The sequence below is a fragment of the Jatropha curcas genome, chromosome 1 (genome assembly GCF_041381405.1).
Source record: "Jatropha curcas cultivar XTBG-Jc1 chromosome 1, XTBG_Jcur_1.0, whole genome shotgun sequence".
NCBI classification, from domain to species: Eukaryota; Viridiplantae; Streptophyta; class Magnoliopsida; order Malpighiales; family Euphorbiaceae; genus Jatropha; species Jatropha curcas.
In genome coordinates this window covers 6269205-6291822 of record NC_143151.1, presented here as the reverse complement: position 1 = coordinate 6291822, position 22618 = coordinate 6269205, and the positions used below count along the sequence as shown (strand labels likewise).

The 22618-nt window shown below is 29.4% G+C and overlaps 3 protein-coding genes across 3 annotated transcripts; 1 reads left to right on the top strand and 2 right to left on the bottom strand.

The window, feature by feature from the left end:
• Positions 1-1038: 1038 nt before the first annotated feature.
• LOC119369999 (uncharacterized) lies at positions 1039-2948 on the bottom strand. Its single transcript, XM_037637099.2, has 3 exons — positions 2940-2948; positions 2105-2272; positions 1039-1332 (listed from the first exon to the last, which is right to left on the bottom strand). The coding sequence occupies exons 1-3, from the start codon at positions 2946-2948 to the stop codon at positions 1039-1041; spliced, it is 471 nt and encodes a 156-aa protein (XP_037493027.1).
• Positions 2949-3777: 829 nt separating this feature from the next.
• On the top strand, positions 3778-14732 carry LOC105637353 (GABA transporter 1-like). Its single transcript, XM_089726754.1, has 8 exons — positions 3778-4119; positions 4981-5099; positions 5760-5990; positions 8474-8571; positions 8677-8863; positions 13252-13379; positions 13463-13696; positions 14259-14732. The coding sequence occupies exons 1-8, from the start codon at positions 4076-4078 to the stop codon at positions 14637-14639; spliced, it is 1422 nt and encodes a 473-aa protein (XP_089582880.1). The 5' UTR covers positions 3778-4075; the 3' UTR covers positions 14640-14732.
• Positions 14733-15619: 887 nt separating this feature from the next.
• Positions 15620-20247, bottom strand: LOC105637379 (AT-hook motif nuclear-localized protein 2). The gene is made up of 5 exons (XM_037637243.2): positions 19851-20247; positions 19309-19376; positions 19066-19197; positions 16883-17050; positions 15620-16097 (listed from the first exon to the last, which is right to left on the bottom strand). The coding sequence occupies exons 1-5, from the start codon at positions 20191-20193 to the stop codon at positions 15804-15806; spliced, it is 1005 nt and encodes a 334-aa protein (XP_037493171.2). The 5' UTR covers positions 20194-20247; the 3' UTR covers positions 15620-15803.
• Between the last annotated feature and the right edge of the window lie 2371 nt (positions 20248-22618).

Here is a 22618-nt window from a genome sequence, read left to right as displayed (position 1 = left end):
CGGTTGAACAGATAAATTTATTATAAATTAAAGATATTTAGTATCTATTCGGTAACGTTAGCTATTTTATTGTGTTTCTATTAGTTGTTAGTTGTTAACTATTAGCTTTTTAGTTTGTAGCTTTTTATATAGCGGTTTACATTATAAATATTCAGAAAAAATAGTTATAAAAAAGAATATTAGTTGTTTAACTAATTGAATTTGGAGGTAAAAACAATAAGTATGCTTAGGGATGAAAGCGGGACGAATATCCACGAATTTGAAGCTACCCATACCCATATTCATTTAAAATTTTACTATTCGCATTCGTTCTAAATCCGTTCAAATATCTATTTAAATATCTGCATTCGAACCCGTTTAAATTTTTACTACTCATACTCATCCAAAACTTATTTAAAGTACTCTTATATAAGTAGAGTATCCGCTAATCTTAAGTATCCAAGTTTGAATTTGTTTAATATATAATTTTTAGTAATAATGGATAGATACCCATAAGTACACATTGCCAAACCCGTTTAATATAGCGGGTAACAGGTACGGGTAGTAATTTCACTATTCGTATCCGTTTCAAATTCATTTATAACTATAATTATCCTCTTTAAATGGAGTGAAGCGGGATGAGTATTCTAAAATATCCACACCACTTCGATCCCTAGGTATGATCGTTAAAAAATTTTAATTAAAAACTAGTTAAACGTTAGAGTATTTAATAGATCCAACACTACAATTAATAGAAATATAATTTTAACTTGATCAAAACGCTAAAAGCTATTTGTAGTATCATATTTCTTTTTCTTTTTGAAGGAAAAAAGTTTATCTGAAATATGTATGAAATTGTCAAATAAATTCCACATTCATTTATATTAACGATTATGCAGATAATTAAACTAAAGGTATTCGATATTTCAAAATGACATATTTGTTCTCACACTCAAAATCCTCACATCTAAAAGTCTTACCAACACCAAACCAAATTAAGGGCTATAATCAGAAACATAACAGAAAGAAAAAGAAATTAAGAATCCCACAACCCTTACTTCAAATATTATTAATGGAATTTTTATCTGGAGACAGTGCCCTTTCTCCTGAAATGGGTTGTGGAAGCTGAAATATATCTTGAGGACCAATTTTCAACATGTGTTGTTGGCTTACAGGTAATGTATTAGCAGAGTCTGTGCAATTCCCTTCACCCTCTGTAATTGCTGCAATTTGTATGGGAAATTTTGCAATTTCTGAATCCGCAAGCAAAGTCCCACCAGCTGTTGAAGAATTAGCCAATTGACTCAATTTGATATTCTTACTAATATTTTGCTTGAAACTCGCCAAAATTAGCTGAAAAAGTTGAAACAAATCAATTCTCTAAAATTTAAGGAATTTATTTGTAAGTTTGCACTTTAGATATTTGCATAAATGAAAAGTTTATTCAAAATTCTAATTTTTTTTAATTTCATGAAATTGCTATTGTTGGTTGAATATCTAATCAAATTGTTGAAATTTAAAGATGATATCCAAACTTAACCAAAAAAATACAAGTGAATACAATTATTAATTTTAAGTACAAATTAGTAAAAAAATGAATACTCAAAATTAATTTTATATTTACTCCAATATTATATAATTATTTTTCATTAATTTACAAATAATTAAATTTTATGGTTATTTATACTCAACACAAAGTCTTGTAAGAAAGTAAAAGTTAACAAAAACTTGTGAAAAAGTAAAGGATGAAAAAGACTGAAAATGAGTGATTTGACACTCTTTTTCTTTATTATGTGAAGCCGAGAGTTCAATTTTTATAAATGGAGCAGATACTCTAATGATTTTTACGCATCTGATGAAGAACAGACACATCCAATACATTTTAAGAAAGAGGTTTTTTGATAAAATTTATGAATTGACAGAACTAGGATAAATTTTAAGGGGAGAGAAAAAAATATTTTCAAAAAATTCGAAGCAGGTGAAATTAAAAGAAATTCACTATTTTATAAGTAAATTTTAAAATTTTTTATATTTTATAAAATAAAATTTAGGAAAATTTTAAAATTAGAGGAATTCCGGCACTGTGAACTGCTGGAGAGGTATAAATTATATATAGATAGCTTACTTGAATAGGTCCCGATGCTATTAAGGAGCCAACAACACCGCCACCAAAAACCCCGCCATCAGGTTTTGCGAGAGAAACACTTAACATGCCAGTTTTGCTATGTGCTCGTGCCCCATTTTTTTTGCCAAATGTAAATGATCCACGTAAAGACAGAATTTCAAAGCGGCCCTGCCAAAAGAAAAACAATTAGAAATTGGATACTATTTATAGTAGTGTTTTGCAGGACATCACGTTGATTATATTCGTCGTATATCTATTTTTTTATTTATATTATATAATGAAGTAGTCTCAGAATAAAATTTAATTCAATCTCTAGACTTAATTCTTTAGTCTCTAATTTATAAATACAGATTTTTAAAATCCTAATAGGTGCAAAAAAAGAAAATTAAGTCATCACTTAATCTCAATCCCTTGCTTTCAACATCAAATCAATATTTATATATAATTATAATGAAAAATAATAATAGTTACAAATTATTCAGTAACGAAAAAAAAATTATTAAGAATAAAACTCTTTCAAAATTTACCTAACAAAAAAATATTTTCAATGTATATAAACATATAAATATATCAATAAAATAATATATATTTTTTTTAAATTAAAATTTTCAATTGTTCAGCATTCCAAATTTAATTATGTAAATTTTATTTCAAATTTATTTTTAAAAAATATATCCAATCAAATATAACAAATATAAATAAAAAAATATTAATAAAAATAACATTTGATAACAAAATTCAAGATTTATAATTAACGTTTTTAACATTTATTGATTTTATTTATTTTCATATATTTATTTGCATATATCTATTTTCTGATAGTATATGCACTTACCACTAACATTACTTAAATTATTAAAAAACTTACATTAAGTTTTATGTTTACTCATAAATAATATTTTTTTTATTAATATTATAGATTATTAAATCTATCTCTACAGTTGCACTTATAAGTTTTATTTCTTTTCGAAAATGTGTGGCATATTATTTTTATTCATACAGCTGATTTAATATGATTTTTCAATCAAAGATCAATATTGATTTTTTTTTTCTCGGTACATGTACATTGATAGAATTATTAAATAAAAATAAATAATGTATTTGAGATGAGAATTCTGGATGGCCACAAATTTACCAACCGTTTACTGACTAAAGATATTTTAAAAAATAAAAAATAATAATCCAACAGATTACTGAGGGTTTCCTAACAAAAAAAAAAAAAAAAAGAAAAACTAATTCTGTTATAGATGAAATAAATACCCCATTGTAATTTGTCAACAAAATACTAATTTGGTCACAATTTCTTTACCAATCATGGTATTATGTCTGTCGTCATTTCGTTCGTAAATAAGTTTATAAAACTGATTTTATCTGATTGCTGTGCGGCATTATTCAATTTGGATCAAATTTAAGTTCACAGATTTGAACAGGATCCACACGATTTTATTTTTAATTAGAGATTTATTATTCTACCCAAAAAATTCGCAATTTTCTCTGACTTATTCAACTATATATCCACCTCATCACATTTGCACTTATCTCATATAAGATTTGCCTAAAAGGTGTTACATAGTATACCAAATCAATAGGCTTTCTGCATTTAAGGATAATACATCTTTAATATATATATATTAAATTTGCTTCGTCGTCTTAATTAATTAATGTTTATCTCTTGATCTGTAGATTGGATGGAGCTATGGTTCTGTTATAGAAGATATACTTATTTCATTTATGATGCATGTTTAAAGGGTCCACTGCTATATAATCTTTGAGGTCGTCTAAACCAAGTGCTTTGATGGGCCTTTAAGCTAATACTTGACCTAACCTCACTCAAGCTTAAACCTAATCCTAAGTTAATCCCTTTCATGGTATGGCCTGCATGCTACGTCAGATGCGCAGGCAGAATTCTTCTACCGCTAGCCAATGTTGAACAAGTAGCTCTAGTTGGACTAAACCGGAGACTCAAATGCAATGTGGATGCTGCGATTTTTGAAGAAGCAAGCAAATTGTATGCGGTAATATTATGTCATTTTCAGGATCTTTTTTATTTGTGCTATCTCAGGTTCTCTTTTATGTAATTCTGGCCCAAAGAGAGGTGTTTTCATAGCAATGTCAAGAGACTTATGTTTACATGGGTTCGATAATACTTTGTCAGATTGTCAAAAATTATTGAGTTTAGACAATGGATGGGTTGTCCATTGGATTAGACATCAAGCAAATATAGTAGCTCATAGTATAGTTAGGCTGCTATTCATCGTACTAGGCAAACTATTTAGAAAGAGCCTCCAAATTATATTTGTGATTTATTATTTTCATGTTACTCTTTCGCTTATCATTAGTCATTAAGATCTTAAAATTGATACACGATGAACAAGATTTGCTCGTCATAGTTAGTTGGATCCTGGACTTTGATTAAATTCGGTTTGAGTATTGTAGGTCCCATATAATAGTCGACTCTGAATTTTCATATTCAAAGTTCAAATTTGAACCCTTTAATAAGGAGAGAGTTTCAACCAAAACGTGTAGGCTATTGGACATACGTGTAGAGAAACTGTATTAATGTCAATTTTATAATTTTTTTTGTCTCAAAATATCCACAGATATTATATATACAATATAGCAAGTTGGAATGTTAAGTAGTATTTTGTCTTATTGAAGGGTTGTTGTTATTAGAGAAAGGGAAAGTCCATATGTGGACAGATCAGTGAACAATCATTAAAGTCAGTTCTTTGACTATTCTTTACTAAATTCATATAGATATTATTAATTATTGTTTAAAGGGTATTATATATATTTTTCTGCTTTTCAATTCTAATAATTTCGCTCACCTTTTTCCTCTGCTTTCTCTTCTTCTTATAAACTATTCCTTTGCTGAGAGGGAAAGCCAGAGAGATGGGAACTGTGTCAGTGAACGGTGAGGAAGATATTGGGAAGTTTCCACAACAAGAAGCAAAAGAGCTTGATGCTGGCGCTCTTTTTGTTCTCAAATCCAAAGGTATCATACTTTCTTTCTCTTTTCTTTTATGATCATCTTCTTTAAAGACAGTTCAAGAAAAATGAAAAGGAAAAAAAAAGTTTTTGAACTTCGATTACTGACAAAAAAAAAAAATATATGAATATAATCTTTTTGCTCAATGTTTATCATTTCCTTTTTTTTTTTTTTTTGAAGAAAAATATTTTTTCTTGTTAGAATTAAAATTCTCTTTTAGCCATCACTATATATAATTAGTTGTGTGTCTCACCTCGAACTATCATTATTATCATCCACACATTTTTCATGACTTTATGTTTCTATTTTTGTCAATTGATGGGAAATGAAAAGCACAAGTGAATAGTTTTTAACTTTTAAGCATATTTGTAAACTAGTTTTAAAATAATATTAAGCATAATCACATTCCAAAACTCTTGTAGTTTTGTAAACAACCCTTCTCTTTGTCTTTTTCTTTTTCTTTTTCCTTTTGGTATTATAGATGAACCACTCTTTTCTTTTGTTATTAAATATTGAAAATAATTAATTTTGCCATCGCATACTAATTATATGTTACAGTAACATCATTACTAAGAGATATGTGGATTGAAATGTTTCAGATTTGAATATTTTTAGTAATTAATTTAGAATTATTAAAATGATATTTTACCAATTTAATTAATGTAGGATCGTGGCTTCACTGTGGATACCACTTGACAACATCAATAGTTGCTCCAGCTCTTCTAAGCCTCCCATATGCTTTCACATTTCTGGGTTGGGGAGCTGGAATTTCATGTCTTGTTATCGGAGCTTTGGTCACTTTCTATTCCTATAACTTACTGTCTTTGGTTCTTGAACATCATGCTCTTATGGGTCATCGCCAACTTCGCTTTAGAGACATGGCTATTCAAATCTTAGGTAAGATTGTATTATATATAACGAGAAAGACTTATTTATACTCAGATGTATGAGTTTATCTATACACTAAAACTAATTAAAATTAAGTTTTTAGTTAAAATGGACATATTTATAAATATTTACCGAAAAAAAAGTTAAAAATTTTAACAACTTTTGAAAAATCTCATCATTGATTGGTTTTGATATATAGGTCGACTCATATACCTGGTGTAAGCAAGCCTCATCTTATATATAACACATTCTCTTTTTTCTTTTTTATTTAATTAATTTTTTTGTTCTTTATTTTCTTTTAGTTTTGAGTCGTTTCTTGTTAAGGTAGTTGCTAAGCATTGATCAACCTCTACTAATATATAAAATAAAATTAGGGCAAAAATATAAATTTCTAAATTTTTTTTTTTGAAAGCTAATGAGTTCGAGCAATTATACCAAACTAAGAATATTCCTTAATTGAAATAAACATATGAATTTAATATGATACATGATATAAAAACTGCTCTGTGATATCATTTTCCGTCTAAAAAAATTATCCAGATTTCATTATAATTTGATCTTGTTTATAATTTTAGTATTCCAAATTTTTTATCAATGAGTTTTCTTGAAACACATGTCTAAAGTATTTTTGCAAGAAATAGATTAAAAGAATTATCTTATAATAAGCTACTAGCAAATAGATCTTATTTCACACATCAATAATAAATGCATATACGTCTTGATAATAGATCAATTCGAATTTCCACTTCCAGTACTAAAAAAAAAAAAGGTCTGCTTTCTTTATTGCAATGCCTAACAAATAATGAATGCGATTGCCCGTTAAGGTTGACGAGTACAGTCTTTCAATAAATTGAGACATTGATTTGGTGGGAAATGGTCGAATTAGTCATGTCCTTTTTAGCACATTGTCCTTCAATATCAGTATTCTTATTAATAGTGGAATTGATAATTATATTTATAGGGCACCTTCAACCAATTGCCTCAAATGTGCAAAATGGACATACTCCACTACTAGTTGTTCACTTATACTGGTCTCTCTATTGACACACTCCAAAAATCAAATTTTGATAATTCAAAATGTTTTTAAGAACGTGTTTTTAAATTCGAGCTTCAAGCATAGAGTGCCTTTAAATATTCAAAAATAAAATTTTTTTTCTCTTTATGGCCTATTTGGTGTGAATTCGGATTGATCGGACCAGTGAATTTCTGATACTAGATAGAAAACTAAAAAAAAAATGGCAAAATTTTACACAAATTTAATTTAATTTGACACAAATTTAATTTGATTTAATTTGACTAATGCATCTTTTTACATAGATTGAAGGGGAAATTTTACTTATTATCCTGTGAAACATCTATTAATTAAAAATAATTTTTAAAAAGTAAAGATTTATTAAAAATAAAAAATATATCAATATAATAAAAACTCTTAATTTTATACTGTATAACAAATATTCAACTGCTTAATTATTAACTAATTTTGTAAAAAAAAAAATTTAATTATCAATTCAATTAAAATTTGTATAAAAAGATAAAATATGAAAAGGACTACAAAATTAGGTGTTCCCAACACATTATTAGCTTATCAAATCATCTGCTTTGCGTAATTAGAATACTGTTTTGGTGCGACTTTGACATATTTTCGGTAAATGAAGTATTGAATTTCAATTTTTCTTCTCCTTTCACACAATCATTCCTACCGTTTTTTTTATCCACAAGTCTAAATTATATAAAATTATTGCATAATAATTAAATAATTAATTCACCTAAATTATAACTAAATATTTATTAATCTGATAAAATTATTATTTATCTCACATCGCACATATTTATCATATTAAATATAAATAAGGGTAAATTTGAAAAACTCTTTATTAATTACTCTACGTAAAAAATATTGTCTTTAGGAGGGTATATTCAAATTGACATATATCAATATAATAAAAGAAATTATTTTAAAATGATTTTTATTTGCGAATAGAAGGAGTATACAAAATGAAAATAGTTAACAAGGAAGTAATCATAAACACCGACCAGTCAACTATTTTGCTTGATTTTTTTTTTTTTTTTTTGACTCTTTAATTTAAAATTTAATATCGGCTTGTCGGCAGGTAAATTTTTTCCAAAATTCGTTATTTTTTTATTTGTATATTATATGTATATCAACCTATGATCCGTTTTTGAACTAAAAGCCAATTGAAATCAAATTCATCTAAATTAAATAAAGTCATGATTAATGGTTTTTTTATTTCAAATTTGAAATTGAAAATATGTCTCTATGATTTTTTTTTTTTTTAATTTTCATTTCTAAAATCGAAATCAGCAGTTTCAGTTTGAAAATTTTATGATACTTATATTTTCACATAATAATGAAAACACCGGTGATTACCAAGAAAACTAAATAGGTGAAAATTTTTTTAGCGAGTGCAAAATCTAATTTAATTGTTACATGTTACCATTTTCTTAATACTGAGATCAATTTTTTTTTGTAGGTCCAAGGTGGGCCAAGTATTATGTGGGTCCAATTCAGTTCATGGTGTGTTATGGTGCTGTCGTTGCTTCCACACTTCTTGGAGGCCAATGCATGAAGGTAAAAATAGATTATGGTTACAAATAATATTCTTTTTTTATTTTTTTAAATATCTAAAATAAAAAATTAATTTATACCCTTTTATTTATTTATTTTATAATGCAGGCAATTTACTTGCTATCAAATCCAAATGGGAGTATAAAGCTTTATGAGTTTGTGATAATATTTGGATGCTTAATGTTGATATTAGCTCAAATCCCATCTTTTCACTCTCTAAGACACATCAATTTGATATCCTTGCTTCTATGCCTAGCTTATAGTGCCTGTGCCACTGCTGGTTCTGTTCATATTGGTATGTGCATCAAAATATTGTTAGGAATCAGCTCTGATACCAGTTGTTGGGCATCAGCTCTGATACCACTCGTTGGGTCCTTTCGACCAATTAAGAGAAAATTAACTCAGCGGAATAATCAACATTGTGACACACAGAAATTTACGTGGTTCACCCTCAACTATTTAGGGCTACGTCCACGGGACAAACTCCGAATAATTCTTCCACTATTAAAAATAGTATGTACACAAAGAGAGTATTACAAAAATAGTGGCACACAAAGTGTTTCCCCAAAACACCCCAAAATAATCCTCACTATTTTTCTCTCCCCTAGTTTTAGGAAACCCATCCTAAAACTAGAAAACTCTCTCGCTACATTTTCTTTTTCTTTCGTTTCTGCTGTGTGTGTGTAGATGAGCTGAGCCATCTCCTATTTATAGGAGAGGTGATGTGAGAGCCGTGTGTGAGTTACACACGGCTCTCCATTTAGGTAATGGTTGGTTGCCAACCTTCTGCCAACTTTTTGATTTTTTCAAATATCACGTTTTTCTCTTTTTTTTTTCTCTTTTCAAACTGTGTGGGTCCCACTTGAGTGGGCACCAACACAATAAATCTCCCCTTGCACACTCAAGTGTGGACGTTAGCCATCATCATCCCTACAGCTATAATCTATTAGATCTGTCCACTATCTTGTACCGCAACTACAACTTTGCGGGACACACCGCCCGACCTCCTTTTGTCAGGAAGACTTTCGACACAAGGCACCACCTGCAGATCTTTTTCCGGTCTTGGTCCTATTGTTACACAGCAACTCTTTGCACGCTTCAGTAATCTTGACTGCCACGACATGGCTTCCCTTGCAAATTTGATTGGATATCCTGAAAATCCATTTCACTGCAGTCTAGTGTTCCTTTCCATGATTTGAAAGAAACCGACTCACTACTCCAACTGAGTGAGCAACATCTGGCGGTGTGCAAACCATGGCATACATCAAACTTCCAACTGCTGAAGCATATGGATTCTTTTCCTTTTCTTCCTTCTCTCCATCCATAGAAGGGCACTGTTTAGAACTCAATTTAAAGTGATTAGGAAGAGGACAACTAACCGCTTTAGCGTTTTCCATTCTAAACCTTTGAAGTACTTTCTCAATGTACTTCTCCTGTAACATCTATAATTTCTTGGTTCTTCGATTCCTTATAATCTTCATGCTAAGAATTTGCTTTGCTGGTCCCAAGTCTTTCATAGCAAAAGACTTACTTAGCTGTTTCTTCAAGCTAGTAATTCTGACCAACAGTCAACATATCAACCACATAGAGCAAAAACAATGTAGTTATCATCAGAGAATTTCTTCATAAGAAACACAGTGATCTAAAGTAGTCTTTCTGTAGCCATGCTCCCCCATAACAGACTCAAACTTCTTGTACCACTGTCTCAGTGCCTACTTCAAGCGATACAGGCTCTTCTTCAGTTTGAAAACACAATCCTCTTTTTCTACGAAATCCTCTGGCTGCTCCATGTATATTTCTTCTTCCAAATCTCCATGTAGGAAGGTCGTCTTTACATCCATTTGCTCGATTTCCAGTTCAAAAACTGGAGGCCGTTCTGAGCACTGTCCGAATGGATGTCATTTCACAACTGGTAAAAAGATCAAAATCAATACCCTTTCTTTGATTGAATCCTTTCACAACCAGTCTAGCTTTGAATCGTGGTTGGGAGCTGTGTTCTTCCTGCTTGATCCCGAACACCCACTTGTTCTTTAAAGCTTTCTTGCCTTTAGGCAACTTCACCAGCTCAAACGTTTCATCCTCATGCAAGGACTTCATTTCATCTTGCATAGCTTCAATCCAGTTCCTCTTGTGTTCATTTTCCATAGCTTCTTCAAAGCTTTCAGGTTCTCCCCCGTCAGTCGTCAGTACATACTCATTGACTGGATATCTAGTAGATGGTTGTCATGACTCTACTAGATCTTCTTAATGTTTGAGAACCTTCCGGTGCTGGTGGTAGAACACGAACACCATAATGTTTCTTTGGTTCATTTTCATTAGGAACTTCTGGATTTTCTAACTCTGACACTTGTTCTTGTGGAACATTTTCTTCATCTCCAATTTGTTTGCATTCTATTGGAGGGACTCTCTGTATGTCTGTTGAGTCTTCATCAGATCTATTGGCACTCTGCTTCAATATCTTCAATAGTCTGATCTTCAACAAATACAGCATCACGATTTTTTATAATCGTCTTCTGGATTGGGTCATAAAACCTATAGCCAAATTGGTCTTGGCCATAGCCAATGAATACACACCGTCTAGTCTTGACATCAAGCTTACACCGTTCATCCTTCGGGATATGCACGAAGGCTTTGCAACCAAACACCAGCAAATGATCATAGAAAACATCCTTTCCTGATCATACTCTCTCTGGAGTATCATACTGTAGAGGAAAACAAGGTGAACGATAAATTGCTGTAAGTAAAGCTTCACCCCAAAATCTTTTAGACAAATTTGCATGTGAGAGTAAACATCAGACTCTCTCCATCAAAGTTCTATTCATCCTCTCAGCCAAACCATTCACTTGCGGTGTCTTGGGAGGTGTTGTTTGATGTTGAATGACATGCTCTTTGCAGAAAGCATCAGATGGCGCAGTGTATTCTCCACCATTATCTGTCCTGATACACTTCAGCTTCTTGCCTATCTGTCTCTCAATCAGTTTTAGAAGACTTCAATGTGTATACTCAGGTCCTCCTAGAATGGTCATCGATAAATGTCACAAAATATCGATTTCCACCATATGACATCATAATGGTCCACACAAATCTGAATGAATCAGATTTAATACATTCTTCATTCTAGAAGGAGGGGCAACCTTGAAAGCTACTCCGTTTAGCTTTCTCGCCATACAATCAAGACACTTGTTTAGGTGAACTTCATCCAATCCAGGTAGTACGTTCTTTCTTGCCAGAGTTTTCTTACTCATGTGGCGTAGTCGCTTATGCCATATTCAACTGTACTGTCATTCTCCGCTACACTCAAAGTGTCTTGGGAGAGTTTCGCATGCATCACGTACAGCTTTCAGTCTTTAGCTACCACAAATGAACCATTTGGGAGCTTCCACTGACCATTTCTAAAGGTGCTACAGAAACCTTCATCATCAAATCTACCAATCGAGATTTGGACGCATGCTCGAAAATCCATTCCTTATCAGTCTTGTCTTCCGGTTTAGTTGAACTAAACACAGACAAATGCATTTTAATTACCATAAGGAGATCTCTCATTTCTCCATATATGGTAATTCCCGTCATTTAGACTGATCATTTTGCTTATCCATTTTGACTTGCGCAGAAAATCATCACCAACATAAACCGTATACGTGAACAGTAGTATACGTGAATAGTGACAATGACTAGTAATAGTATACTCGAATAGTAACTGTATGCATGAATAGTAATTGTACACGTGAATAGTACTATGCGTGAATAGTGCTGGGCTTACTTACTCAACAACAGTAACGCCAATAGTATTGTTCACCATCAACTTTGAGTTACTATTTTACTATTCATCACTAAGTCGATTCTGCAACGTCTTTTCGAGCGGACAGCACCAATGGACTCGTCGTAATTTTCTCTTCGTCATGGTATATTTATTTTCAAAATATATCCACGGATCCGGTATCGCTATCTGACCGGCTGGACCTGCCGAAACCTTCGGCTCTGATACCACTTGTTAGGAATCAGCTCTGATACCAGTTGTTGGGCATCAACTCTGATACCACTCGTTGGGCCCTTTCGACCAATTTAGAGAAAATTAACTCAGCGGAATAATCAACATTATGACACACAGAAATTTACGTGGTTCACCCTCAACTGTTTAGGGCTACGTCCACGGGACAAACTCCGAATAATTCTTCCACTATTAAAAATAGTAGGTACACAAAGAGAGTAATACAAAAATAGTAGCACACAAAGTGTTTCCCAAATAATCCTCATTATTTTTCTCTCCCCTAGTTTTAGGAAACCCATCCTAAAACTAGAAAACTCGCTCGAGCCGTGTGTGAGTTACACACGGCTCTCCATTTTGGTAATGGTTGGTTGCCAACCTTTTGCCAACTTTTTGATTTTTTCAAATAAGACGTGTTTCTCTTTTTTTTTTTTTTAAACTGTGTGGGTCCCACTTGAGTGGGCACCGACACAATAAATATATCTTATTTTTATTTTTTTAAATCGAACCTTAAATCAATTTTAATTAATTAAAAATAAGTTATTTGAAATAATTGAGTATTCAAATTTATTTTTCAAGTAAAATTATAAGTTTAGTATTTCAACGATTAATTCTATGATAATATTAGTAATTTGTGTAAGTAATTTGAATTAAAAATTAAAATTTTAATTCTTAATTTAACTATTCTTTTTTCACAGGAAATTCATCAAAGGAACCAAAGGACTATTCTCTAAAAGGAGACACTCAAGACCGTGTTTTTGGATTCTGTAATGCAATTGCTATCATCGCGACAACATATGGCAATGGGATCATTCCAGAAATTCAGGTTTGAATAGTATGTAATATTATTATAATTAAAAGATAGATTTAATGTTTAATTTTTAATTTAAAAAATAAAAATGGTTGCAGGCAACCATAGCAGCACCAGTGAAAGGGAAGATGTTGAAGGGACTTGTTATATGTTATAGTGTAGTGACAGTGACATTCTTTAGTGTAGCCATTTCTGGATATTGGGCATTTGGAAACAAAGCTGAAGGTCTCATCCTTAGCAACTTTGTAACAAGTGGAAAGCCTTTGGTCCCTAAATGGTTCGTTTTGATGACCAACACCTTCACTATTCTCCAATTACCTGCTGTTGCTGTGGTAAGAATTCTCTCTTTATTAAGTTATCTAACTTGGGAATTTAATCAAATCGAGTCGCTCTAGCATAGAACCTGACTAAGTCCAACTTGATTTAGAAAAACTCAATTTAGGTTGATGAATAAGTAATTAATTTAACTAAGTTCAACTTGATTTAGAAAAACTCAATCGAGTCATTCGCACCAATAAATTCAACTGAGTCAGCCTTAACCTAACTTAATACCATAGGTCGATTCATGGAATCTATACATCGGATTATAATAAGAACTTGTTGGAATGCACTTGAAGAAAACCAATTAAATTGTGCTAGGTGCACTGTTTATCTAATTATAAGTCCTTTAGTTATTTTATTATATATTAATCAGCGTGAAACTCGTTTTCCAACAACTTTAACTTTGGATTTTCATTTAAAAAATTACATAAATCTATCTATTACTGTGAATGTAAAGCTCAAACTATAAGCTTGAAATTATAAACTTGAAGCTACCCAAGTTCAAATTGGTTTCAATTTGAAACATTTTGAGAGATAAATATTAAATACACATAATATATGCTGTGTTTACAGGTTTACTTGCAGCCAACAAATGAAGTGTTGGAAAGAACATTTGCAGACACAAGGAGCAAAGAATTTTCGACACGTAACGTTGTACCAAGAATAGTGTCAAGATCGTTGTCTGTGATCATATCAACTACAATAGCAGCAATGCTTCCATTTTTTGGAGACATAAATTCTTTGATTGGAGCATTTGGTTTCATGCCTCTTGATTTTATCTTGCCCGTTGTTTTCTTCAACTTGACGTTTAAGCCCTCCAAGAAGAGCCTTATTTTCTGGTTGAATACTACCATTGCAGTTGTTTTCTCTGCTTTAGGAGTTATCGCAGCAATTGCAGCAGTTAGACAAGTTACTCTCGACGCTAAAACTTATCGCTTATTTGCTAATGTTTGACACTTTAGTTTCTTCAACTTTATAATTTTTTTTCCTGGATTATTGTAAACAAAATTAATTATATAATTGATGTGTGAAATTTTTATTTTTTTTTATTTAGTATTCCAACTATATTTTTTTTATAACTATATTTTGTTATAAATTTATTATAAATTAAGGACATTTAGTATCTATTTGGTAACATTAACTGTTTTAGTGTGTTTCTATTAGTTGTTAGTTGTTAACTATTAACTTTTTAGTTTGTAGCTTTTTATATAGCGGTTTACATTATAAATATTCAGAAAAAATAGTTATAAAAAAGAATATTAGTTGTTTAACTAATTGAATTTGGAGGTAAAAACAATAAGTATGCTTAGGGATGAAAGTGGGACGAATATCCACGAATTTGAAGCTACCCATACCCATATTCATTTAAAATTTTACTATTCGCATTCGTTCTAAATCCGTTCAAATATCTATTTAAATATCTGCATTCGAACCCGTTTAAATTTTTACTACTCATACTCATCCAAAACTTATTTAAAGTACTCTTATATAAGTAGAGTATCCGCTAATCTTAAGTATCCAAGTTTGAATTTGTTTAATATATAATTTTTAGTAATAATGGATAGATACCCATAAGTACACATTGCCAAACCCGTTTAATATAGCGGGTAACAGGTACGGGTAGTAATTTCACTATTCGTATCCGTTTCAAATTCATTTATAACTATAATTATCCTCTTTAAATGGAGTGAAGCGGGATGAGTATTCTAAAATATCCACACCACTTCGATCCCTAGGTATGATCGTTAAAAAACTTTAATTAAAAACTAGTTAAACGTTAGAGTATTTAATAGATCCAACACTACAATTAATAGAAATATAATTTTAACTTGATCAAAACGCTAAAAGCTATTTGTAGTATCATATTTCTTTTTCTTTTTGAAGGAAAAAAGTTTATCTGAAATATGTATGAAATTGTCAAATAAATTCCACATTCATTTATATTAACGATTATGCAGATAATTAAACTAAAGGTATTCGATATTTCAAAATGACATATTTGTTCTCACACTCAAAATCCTCACATCTAAAAGTCTTACCAACACCAAACCAAATTAAGGGCTATAATCAGAAACATAACAGAAAGAAAAAGAAATTAAGAATCCCACAACCCTTACTTCAAATATTATTAATGGAATTTTTATCTGGAGACAGTGCCCTTTCTCCTGAAATGGGTTGTGGAAGCTGAAATATATCTTGAGGACCAATTTTCAACATGTGTTGTTGGCTTACAGGTAATGTATTAGCAGAGTCTGTGCAATTCCCTTCACCCTCTGTAATTGCTGCAATTTGTATGGGAAATTTTGCAATTTCTGAATCCGCAAGCAAAGTCCCACCAGCTGTTGAAGAATTAGCCAATTGACTCAATTTGATATTCTTACTAATATTTTGCTTGAAACTCGCCACAATTAGCTGAAAAAGTTGAAACAAATCAATTCTCTAAAATTTAAGGAATTTATTTGTAAGTTTGCACTTTAGATATTTGCATAAATGAAAAGTTCATTCAAAATTCAAATTTTTTTTTTAATTTCATGAAATTGTTATTGTTGGGTGAATATCTAATCAAATTGTTGAAATTTAAAGATGATATCCAAACTTAACCAAAAAAATACAAGTGAATACAATTATTAATTTTAAGTACAAATTAGTAAAAAAATGAATACTTAAAATTAATTTTATATTTACTCCAAGTATAACAATCTATTATATAATTATTTTTCATTAATTTACAAATAATTAAATTTTATGCTTATTTATATTCAACACAAAGTCTTGTAAGAAAGTAAAAGTTAACAGAAACTTGTGAAAAAGTAAAGGATGAAAAAGACTGAAAATGAGTGATTTGATACTCTTTTTCTTTATTATGTGAAGCCGAGAGTTCAATTTTTATAAATGGAGCAGATACTCTAATGATTTTTACGCATCTGATGAAGAACAGACACATCCAATACATTTTAAGAAAGAGATTTTTTGATAAAATTTATGAATTGACAGAATTAGGATAAATTTTAAGGGGAGAGAAAAAAATATTTTCAAAAAATTCGAAGCAGGTGAAATTAAAAGAAATTCACTATTTTATAAGTAAATTTTAAAATTTTTTATATTTTATAAAATAAAATTTAGGAAAATTCTAAAATTAGAGGAATTCCGGCACCGTGAACTACTGGAGAGGTATAAATTATAAATAGATAGCTTACTTGAATAGGTCCCGATGCTATTAAGGAGCCAACAACACCGCCACCAAAAACCCCGCCATCAGGTTTCGCGAGAGAAACACTTAACATGCCAGTTTTGCTATGTGCTCGTGCCCCCTTTTTTTGGCCAAATGTAAATGATCCACGTAAAGAGAGAATTTCAAAGCGGCCCTGCCAAAAGAAAAACAATTAGAAATTGGATCTTATTTACAGTAGTATTTTGTAGGACATGCGTTGCACGTTGATTATATTTGTTATATATTAATTGTTTTATTTATATTATATAATGAAGTAGTCTCCGAATAAAATTCAATTCAATCCTTAGACTTAATCCTTTAGTTTCTAATTTATAAATGCAGATTTTTAAAATCTTAATAGGTGTCAAAAAAAAATTAAGTCATCACTTAATCTCCAATCCCCTGCTTTCAACATCAAATCAATATTTATATACAATTATAATAAAAAAATAATAATATTTTTTTACTACTAGGTAAAAGAAAATAAATGAAAAGATAATTTGAATTTATAATGAAAATCACTTTGACTATAGTGGTAGTATTACTTACTCAAGTGTATCGGAGAAAGGAATCTATGCACATATACACAAATTCTTAAAATCCAAAAAGTGATCCAAACAAAAGTATATAGTTCTGGTTTTTTTATAGTTTCCTAAAGATTATTTTCTTTTAAATCAAACAAATTTAGGATATAAGAGAAAAAAATATCAAGAAAATTAAAAATCCTTAATCATCAATAGGCCATCTATTTATTGCATGAGAGATATAAATCTCTTACTAAATTAAAATTATAATAGTTACAAATTATTCAGTAATGAAAAAAAAATTATTAAGAATAAAACTCTTTTAAAACTCACCTAACAAAAAAATGTTTTCAATGTATATAAATAAAATAATATATATTTTTTAAATTAAAATTTTCAATTGTTTAGCATTCCAGATTTAATTATGTAAATTTTATTTCAAATTTACTTTTTAAAAAATATATCCAATCAAATTTTACAAACATAAATAAAAAAATATTAATAAAAATAACATATTTTTTCTTCTTTTTTTAGCTCTCTCCTAAGTAAAATATTATATATATTCTATTTAAAATTTTATTTTCTTTAAAAAATATATCCGATCAAATCATACAAACATAAAGTTAAAATATTTACAAAAAGAATATATTTTCTTTTTTTTATCTATATCCTAAAAGAATTAAATATTTAATAAATAAAATACAAAATTTTAAATTTCTCATTATTATATATATTTATTAAAAAATAATTGTAGTAAAGATAAAACTTAAATTTTTTGAAAACTTATTTATATATTTATATATATGTATGTATATGTATTTATTTATTTAAAAATAATTTTTTCATGAGAGGTCTAATTGGCCGAAATTACATTATAGGCTATACAATAAGAAAGAATCCTCCACACACTAAATTGATGAAAACATTTGTGGTCGAGAAAATTCGAACTTGAGGTCTCTCATTTCTCACATAAGCGAGAAGACAGTCAAACCACACATGATTAGCTTAAAAATTTTTTTGATAAATATATGTACACTCTCCGTCCTATTTTGTTTGCATAGTTTGACAAAACACGCATATTAAGATTTAGTCAAAAAATTTATTTTACCCCTTTTTACCCTTAACTTATTAAGATATTAATAAAATTTCTTTATTTAATAAAGGATCATCAAGGTTATCATGGGAAAAACAATTGTTTACATATATAAATTTAGAAATCTTGCAAACATTTTGGGACAGAAAAAAAAAAAAAGAATAACAAGTAACAAATGGGATGGATGTAGTAATTTCTAATTAGTTATGACTAAGGTTATTTTAAAATATATTAAGTATTATCAACGGCGCCATTAAAAATCTCATTATCCTATCTATTCTCATATTTATATATAGTATAGATAAGTAGAAATTTAGACATGTTTGGTTATGGAAAATAATCAAATATTATACTAGTATTAATCTGTTTGGTTGCCAAGAAAATCAAAAAAAAAAAAAAAATTCCACTGTAAAAAACCAATCACTACCCACTAACCAGATAAAAAAATATTATTTGAATTCTGATATAAGATATGACAATAGTAAATTAATTATATATTTTCATTGTACTAAATTAGCAATTAGAAAGAATTAGATGAGATACAATAAATACCTCATATCTCAAAATTCCACCAGAAGAACCTGGTTGGCGCATTATAACACTTGAGACAACTCCAGTAGCAGAAAGAACACAAACTGCTCGAGAACCTTTTTGGGCGAATGATATTATCAGACTTACAATATCCTGATGTTTAATGAAAGAACAGATTTAATTAGATGAAAGCCAAATAATCAAGAATAAGGCAGGCAAATTGGAATGTCAAAAGAAAATTAATGTTTAAGGAACAATATATACCTCTCCCGAGTTCACTGTAATCACATGAGGAATCAAGCTTCCTCCTGCTGTTTCTGCAGCAATACCACCTTTAGGAAAATCAAAATTATAAAAAACATTAGAGCTTGTTTATATATTAGTTATATTAGTCAACAACAAGAACCCTTCGTCTCAAACTGACTGGGATCAGCTATATATATCTTTTGTTTCTGTTCCACTCTGTTCATAGCTAAGTCTGCACTAAAATCAAGAAGCAGTATAAATCGTTCATAAATTGGATTGGAGATTGTGAAGACCTCAAACTAACAATTAAAAACTACAAAGGCTAACCACAAATTATCTTACGAATTAACCCTAATCTAAATAAAATTACTAATGTACAATCTCAAATCACGCATAAACAACGAATAACTCGATATAAAAGGAATTCAAATTTATTGAATTTTCTTACAGAACTGGAGATTATTTCAGTATTTACTTATTTCCTGAAATTTGCTTATCAAAGATTAGGAAGATCAACTTTGCACCAACTCTAAAGCAATAATAAACATGAGAAACCTTACCAAGAGCAGCCAATAGCTGAAGTCTACCGGAGCCGGGTGGCCTTCCTCTGCCTCGCTTCTCACAGGTCATAGATATAGATGATGAAAAACCAGGCGGCGGCAACGATGTCGCTTTTGCGCCCAAATCAAATTTCCTTGGCCTCCCTCTTTTTCTCTTAACTGTTACTTCGACAGTCATAACCGACTCTGACGCTCTTCCTCCTCCGTCACCTCCAGAGTCTATTACTGCACCAACACCACCACCATCGCAAAGGTTCGGCTCTTTGGCTTCCACCAGAGAGCCATCGGGTATGGTGGCCGGAGACAACTGTGAGGCTATGGATATGTCGTTTTTATCTTCCATGCAGTATAATATCTTCGCTTCCCTTTATATAAAATACAATGGCGAACTGCAAATATCAATCTTTTACCTTCTGAACTAAAACTGTGGAAGGCGCCATAAAAGAAAGCTTAACTGTTTTGTTAAAATTATTATTTTATGAATTTTGTATTCCAAGGATACCCTTAATTCTTTGAAACTTGAGTAGGTCGGCCTGATGGTTTTTTGGGAAAAATCAGATCTCTTGAATTTTTTTTTTTTTTTGGGTTCTTTTATTTATGAGTTAATATTTTAATTTTACTGTTACAAATATTTAATTGTTTTTACTAATTACAAAGGAGAGAGGATCTTTCTTATTAATAAAATAAAATAAAATAAATATCTTTTAGTTTATTGAGTAATAAAAATAATAAGTTTTTAAAATCTTTAATTTTTTAATTAATTTTAGATATTTAATTTCCAAATGTAAGCAGGATATGCTACGGAAAATCTTGAATATTAATCATTGCTTATTTTCAAAAATTAATTTTTAAATTTAAAATCAAGAGTTAATGTGATTATATTAACCAAATAAAGAAATCGGACAACCCATTATTACTTCAGTAATAATTTATTATAATAATTAATAAATAAATAAATTATAGTAATAATAATAATAATAGAATCGAGAAAAATATAACATAAAAAGTAGGGGTTTGTACAGTCTGATTTAGGATAGTTTGAAGAAAGTTTCGTACCAAACTGATAGCTACGGTTTGTGAATTTTTCAAACTTAAACTAAATTATTTTTGAGATACAAATCGAATTGGAATTTAAAACGATATATGCATGACATAAATAAGTTTAAATAATAAAATATAATCCAAACAAAAAGCAATATATATCAATTTAAAAATTAGATAAAAGACATATTAATTCTATTGAAGTTGTAAACAGATATATAACTAATTATAGTTAACACTCGATATAAATAATTAACTAAATGTTACGAGAAGTATTTAATAAATGTAATTTTATAAGTTAAAGTATTTAATAGATCAAATTAAAAATTGAAAGTATCACAAAATTTTTTATATAAAACAAAAGTGAATTTATGTATTTGACTGTACATGCACTTGTCCTAATCCCATCTAATAACTCTAATTTGAATAAATAAAAAAATAAACAGGTATAATATTATAATTATCATCAAGTCTATCAACCATTTTATTTTAAAACTAGTTACGCAACGGATTGGAAATTCAAAAAATATTAATGCGCTATTCCATTGTTAAATCTTGATATAATTACTCATATATTAATCCAAAAAATTTACTCATATTAATAAAATTTCAGTACGCTTTGAAATCTATAATTTATTTAATATTGCAGAGTTTAAATGAGTAAATAGTTTAGCATACTATTTTATTGTATCAATCTAAATATCCAAGAGAATAGGAACCTTATTGGAAAAATCCTGAAATTTAAAATAAAATTAAGATTATTATTTAATAATATTATTAGAAAAAAAGGAGCTCAAGATTTTTATTAGTTACAAAAAATATTAATTGTGTTATTAATTTTATTAATTATTAAAACAACGAAAAACATATCATTGATGTTATTAAAAATATTAATTTTACCACCATTAATGTGGAAACTAAAAGAAAGTGGAATTATAATTTTGAAAAAAGTAACTCAAAAGTTTTACTTAGTTGAAAATGATATTAATTATGTCTTTTCTTTCACGATCAGATATCTGAAATCCACTAGTTTCACTAATCAGATTTTCATCGGGTAAGTCCACAATATGCGCAAAACGCTCTCTCTTGAATATTTAACGAGACTACATACTTATGGTTCAAATTTAAAAAAATCTATTTAAGGAAGAAAGGGATCATTGCTATCTCATTTCACCCTTCAAGATACATTAATTATATTATTAATATGATTAATTATTAAAAATTGAAAAATATATTTGTTAATGTTATTAAAAATATCAATTTTAACTTTATTAATAGGAAAAGAAAGTGCACTTAGAAAATAATAAAAAATAATTAGAATATGTAGAAATTCTTATGATAGCTACTTATATTCTGATCATCTACAAGAGACATTATGTCACTTGCCGAAATAATCCACCGTGTGAATGAGGAAACAGTCATAAAAGTTTATGAGCACAAAAAAAAGCAACTAACGTCAGAATATATAACATACATACTACCATAAGTTGAAATAATTAATATATTATTTTCAATCAATATAACCGTGTTTGTACTGACTTACCAATTTAGCGATTTGGTGTTGACATTTTTAAAAGCCTCATTGACGTTTTTCTAGAAGCACTGAAATCTTTTCCATTCATAGCAAACTGTCCAGCAAATCTGTAACCCTTATACAATTTATCTTTGACAAATCATTGCCAAAAATGAAATGGCAACAAACATGATATAAAAATCAATTTCACTTA

Bases quoted from the DNA above. Each gene is read 5' to 3' on its own strand.
- LOC119369999 (XM_037637099.2), bottom strand. The intron at 1,333-2,104 runs GTAAGCTATCTA...CAACTTTTTCAG, and splicing joins TAGCATCGGGACCTATTCAA to CTAATTTTGGCGAGTTTCAA.
- LOC105637353 (XM_089726754.1), top strand. From the start codon at position 4,076: ATGTGGATGCTGCGATTTTTGAAGAAGCAAGCAAATTGTATGCG. The intron at 5,100-5,759 runs GTATCATACTTT...TAATTAATGTAG, and splicing joins TTTTGTTCTCAAATCCAAAG to GATCGTGGCTTCACTGTGGA. The intron at 8,864-13,251 runs GTATGTGCATCA...CTTTTTTCACAG, and splicing joins TGCTGGTTCTGTTCATATTG to GAAATTCATCAAAGGAACCA.
- LOC105637379 (XM_037637243.2), bottom strand. From the start codon at position 20,193: ATGGAAGATAAAAACGACATATCCATAGCCTCACAGTTGTCTCCGGCC. The intron at 19,377-19,850 runs GTAAGGTTTCTC...ATTTTCCTAAAG, and splicing joins TCAGCTATTGGCTGCTCTTG to GTGGTATTGCTGCAGAAACA. The intron at 16,098-16,882 runs GTAAGCTATCTA...CAACTTTTTCAG, and splicing joins TAGCATCGGGACCTATTCAA to CTAATTGTGGCGAGTTTCAA.